Source organism: Blastomyces gilchristii (assembly GCF_000003855.2).
Source record: "Blastomyces gilchristii SLH14081 genomic scaffold supercont1.25, whole genome shotgun sequence".
NCBI classification, from domain to species: Eukaryota; Fungi; Ascomycota; class Eurotiomycetes; order Onygenales; family Ajellomycetaceae; genus Blastomyces; species Blastomyces gilchristii.
In genome coordinates, this window is record NW_003101657.1 from 570,726 (window position 1) to 576,048 (window position 5,323).

A 5,323-nucleotide genomic window follows, 5' to 3' on the forward strand; every position below is an offset into this window, starting at 1 on the left:
TAATAACACACTGCAGATAGTGAGTGTAATACAGTAAAGAGCAGTCTCAAAGCAGCAGACTTGTACATGAGTCAGATTATAGAAGAAAAAGAAATTCAGAGTTGAATTCAACTATTTAGATCAGTTTAATCACAGAGACAACAGAGAACAAATCATCTGAAACATTTATAAATATGTAAGACTAAGTCATCTTAACCTCTGAGAACACTCAGAGATTAGATAAGATTAGTTTTAATAAGCTGTTCACTGTAGTGATCTGAGTGAGTGAAGAGAGACAGTATAATATATAAGACAGAATCATAAAAGATGAAAGCTGCTAAATCTAGTGACTGAACACTGTATTATATAGAGATTGTATAAGAGTAGTAACTAGCAGACAGAGAAAAAGCATAAGAAAAGAAAAGAAATAATAAATTGATCATCAACTGTAAGAGTCAGCTGTAAAAGACAAATGTTATTATACAAATCTCATTCATTTTCATACATCACACATTTAATCTATTTTTTGATGCTAACCGCTCCACCACGAACTCGCTCGATTTTTCGAATAAGAACCCGCCGATAGATCCATCGAAAAGCCCTCGATCATACGAGCATTCTGACCCCATCGCTGACTGCATACCCTGTGTGGTGGTGGAGTTATCCAGCCAAATGTGAACCGGACATTGTTCGAAACTCCTGTGTGGGATTATCCCCCATTCTCCCCTACCACACCACAACCCCGGGCCAAAGTGCCATACAAATTGTAAGGTGAAGAGACCTAGCCATATGCACCAATCTTCTTGATTTTGGAAGATCCCCAACCTGTAGTTGTGGAGATATCCGAGGAGCGACCTCCGCGAAAACCCTGTCCATCTTTGATGTTCCAAAACACCAACGCCAAGTCTCACCCTCGTACCGCCCTTCCCAATCTGGCCCATCCCTGACAGAAAAATACAAAAAGATACCTCAGCAATAATATCAAGCACATAATCAATGGACTCTTCTGAAGTGCAATCTCCATGGTCTGTTGTCAGTGTATCTAGACTTCAACACCAAGTCTCACCCTTGTACTACCCCTCTCAATCTGGCTCATCTCTGACAGAATAATACAAAAAGATATCTCAGTAACAGCATTTAATACATAATCAGTGAATAATGAGTCAACAGCACATCAATAACTATAAAATCAGTATATCTCAAGATCTGACTGAGCCTTTGATCCCTGTATAGTGAGATATATTAAATCTAGCTTTAATATCTTAATATTTAATAGATTCTGCAAGAAATTGAGAACAGCAATACTAGGTTTCTATTGAATGTAAGAATTAACTCTATATTAATATAATCATTAACAAAGTCTTCTATTTTAAGATATAAATAACCAGTTTCTCTACATCTCACTGATAATATTTATATTATCATATAGAAACAGACTTATATTCTCTATAATATCAAGACTCTGAAGAGAGAAAGTCTTGATAGAGAGTATATAGTAGTGCATATCTTAGCAGTTTCTATCTCATTCTTCTGCAGCAGTTAATGCAAAAAAAAGATCTTAGAAATAGTTTTTTACTTCTCTTGAAAAAGTAAGGTGTTTTTCTCTGAGTTTTATACAATATTCTTACAAAGAATAAAAAACAGAGCTGTTTTCTATCATAATTTCACATTCTTTTAAGTAAGAATTACTTTTTCAGTGACTGAAGAGCTTTTATTAATACTTAATTCTTTTTTACACTCTTTATTAACTGATTTGAGTTGCACACTTGTTGTGTGAGAAGAATTGAATGATTTAGAATAAAATTGAATAGTTTTAATCAATTTCTCTGCAAAAAATTGATTTATTTTTTGTCAGTTTTTCTCTCAAAAACTGTCATATTATCTGATTCATTATCAATTGATATCATACTTTTCCTCACTGTATCTCAAGAAAGAGATTGTAAAGATTTTATTGATTTATCTTAAAAATCAATTTTAGTTTATTAGATTCTCTTCAAAAATCTAACCTAGTTACTGAACTAGTGTGAAAAAAATCAGGTGTTTTATACACAAAAGTCTTTTATTCTTCTTTTGAAACAGTCTGATCAACTTTTCAATTGAAAACAGACTTAGAAATATCTCAATTGAAACAGTCTGACCAACTTTTCATTGAGTGAGAATAATAAGTTCAAAAATACACTCAGTTGATGTGAAAAAAGATGCTTTCTCAAATGCTATTCCTGAGATTGAAATTCTGAAGAGAAGAAAGAAAGAAGAAATAGAGAAATAACAAGTTCTTGAAATACAGAAACTTGAAAAAGTAAGCAAGATTCATGAAAAGCAGTGTCTGAGTGAGATGAATGAAGAAGTTCTGTTCATTCTTCATACTCAGGCTAGACAACTACAGAAGATAATCAAGTTCAAACTTGAAATCTCAAACACAGTTCAAAAAACATTGAAAATTTCTTATACAATCTGTCACGCTCCCGGCCGCGCCAAGGCCCCGTTGCGGTTCCACACGGCCCATCACTTCCATGCGGATGATTCCATCCCGTCCGAACCGGTTTCCAACCACCCTATGACATCATTCAGATATATCATAGAAAGATCTGATTGATGAATATGAGAACCCCGCTTCTATACAAGGTCAGCAGATTACTCTTCCTTGGCAATGAGGCGCCGCTGAGATATCACTTCGGCTATCCTCACTTATGAAATGAGAGGAGGATATTCACTCATTGTCTATATAGAATAGCTAGATGCTGGCTTCTCATTCAAGAAGCCAGTGATTCATCTTTTTCTTCTACAGGAATAATATATATAAGAGTTACTACATGCCTCATACAATCTTCTTAGTATACTAAGTATCATATCTATGATATCCTCACAATAATCCTGTAGTCTATAAGCTCACTATTCAAGCAAGATAGTCAAGCTCACTCATACAGCTTCTCAAACAACTATCTCTACATGTTATCACCAGCTAGTCACCACTTCAGTTCTGTCATGTTACAATTTGAATCACTCTATCTGATTACACATTTGAATCAGTTGAGCTCTAACAGACTGATATGATCTCATACACCTGTGCTGGGACTGATCTGACCTCATTCTCTGAGAGAAACACTACATCATTCTCTAGAGTGTGTACACCTCTACCTCAGCAGGAATTCAAGATTTCTGAACTCACTGCATATTTTAGCATGAGCTCTTCAATTACTCTACCACCGCCGCGGCCTCTACACACCTACATCTATTATGAAGATAGAGAGATTAAGGTCAGAGATTCACTGAGATATAAGAGAAACATCTTATCTGAATTTCACAGCTTTATCTGTACTCTTGAATGAAAATTCCACCTTAATCTGAGTCAGTATAATACTTATGAGATATAAGTAATATACACTGTCAACCTTCTTGAAGACATCTCTGTGACTACTTGAGCCATCAAGAAGAGAGAGCTTGAGTGTATCAATGCTGTCATGACTTAAGAAGAATTCAAGAACTTTCTACTGAATCAAATTAAAGATCACTACAACTACAGCTTTACAGCAGTGCAGCAGTTCAACTCATTATATTAACAAGATAATGAGAATTCTTTTAATTTTAATACAAGATTTGAAGAATATTGAGAGAAACTAACTGATGATTTAAATTAATTAAAAACACAGCTTTATCTCATGAAGCTGACTCATAAGATACAGATAATAATATTATAATATCAGAGTTCATCAATCAATCATACTGAGCTTGTCAACCTAGCTTCTCAGATCTATTTAAATAATCAATTCTCTGAGAAAAAGATCAACAAGATCTCTTCTAAGCAATCAATGATAAGATCTAAATAATGTCATGATAGCTTCAGTATAAAGAAAGTAAAGAAGAATTTCAAGTATTCTGATTCTTCACTCACTGCAAAGAAATATTAAAAAAGATTTGACAAAGATCTCTATTTTAACTGCAGAGCTGATGATTACTATGTCAGTGATTATAAGAAGCTGAAGAAGAAAAGAAACTGAGAAGATATCTTCTCAAAGTCAACTTCTCTTCTGACAAATGTATTCACAGAAGATAAAGAAGAGAAAGAAAAGAATTGATAATTCTCATATCTCTGAGTTTATATTATAATCACAATGCATACCTCAAATAAGAAGATATCAGTGAGATGCCTACTTAACTCTGAGATGAATGTTAACTTTATATTCTATTTCTTTTCTTTGATGAAGAATTGAAAGAAGATAGATTCATCAGATTATATAAAATTTACAGATGAAATAAAATATCACTGTTTTAGCATAATTCAAGCAAAGTGTGTAATCATAGACTTAGAAGAAATCTTCAAGAAGAGCAGTCTGCTTCTTCATACAGTTAATATCATAGATGAGAATGTCATTCTAGATCTCTCATAATTGAGAGAAAAGAATTCTCTTATTGACTGAGTCACTCAGATGTGATGATATCATCTCACTAATAAAGAGACAGTGATAGAGAAATCTGAAGAGTTTCATTGAAAGAATCTTGAGAAAAAGATTGAGTCAATATACTGTATAGCAGATAATTGAGACTTGAGAACAGATGAAGAAGTCATCATTCTCACTGCAAGATTAGCAGCAGTATCTGTCATTAAAGATGAATATACACAATATCTCTTTACAGATTTTAAGAATGTCTTTTCAGAAAGAGAAGCAGTGAAGTTTCCTGACATCAAGATATAATATAAGATTTGTCTTAAAGACAGTGTAATGATACTGTACAGATCTCTTTACAACTTATCTGTAAAGAAGTTGAATGTTCTGCATAAATATCTTGAAGAAGCACAATTAAAGAACTGAATATATTTATCAAAGAGTTCAGCAGAGACATCTATACTCTTTGTGTCTAAGAAGAATGATAGACTACATCTATGCATAGACTACAGAAGTCTTAATAAGATGATAGTTAAGAATCACTATTCATTACTGTTAATCAATGAGATGATCAATTGATTATCTGAAGCAAAGATGTTCTCAAAGATTGATATACAGAATATCTATCATAGAATCAGAGTTAATGAAGACAATATTTGAAAAACAGCTTTTTGTACTAAGTACAGTAATTTTGAATATCTTGTTTTATCTTTTGATCTTTGTAATGCTTCAGTCATCTTCCAGACCTATATAAATGAGACACTGCAGAGCCTTGTCAATATCTCCTGCATAGTATATCTGAATGACATTTTAATCTTCTTGAAATCAGAGAAAGAATATGATACTCATGTTTGAGAAGTGTTGAGTCACTTGAGACAGCATCAACTCTATACAAACACTGAAAAATGCTCATTCTACATGCAGGAGATTGATTTCTTAGATTATATTATTAAGATGAA

At 33.2% G+C, this 5,323-nt stretch overlaps 1 protein-coding gene across 1 annotated transcript; it reads right to left on the minus strand.

Moving 5' to 3' along the window:
- Positions 1–485: 485 nt before the first annotated feature.
- On the minus strand, positions 486–945 carry BDBG_08638 (uncharacterized protein; the record flags this gene model as incomplete). The annotated part of the gene is made up of 1 exon (XM_031723662.1): positions 486–945. The coding sequence occupies exon 1, from the start codon at positions 918–920 to the stop codon at positions 486–488; it is 435 nt and encodes a 144-aa protein (XP_031580906.1). The 5' UTR covers positions 921–945.
- Positions 946–5,323: the final 4,378 nt, after the last annotated feature.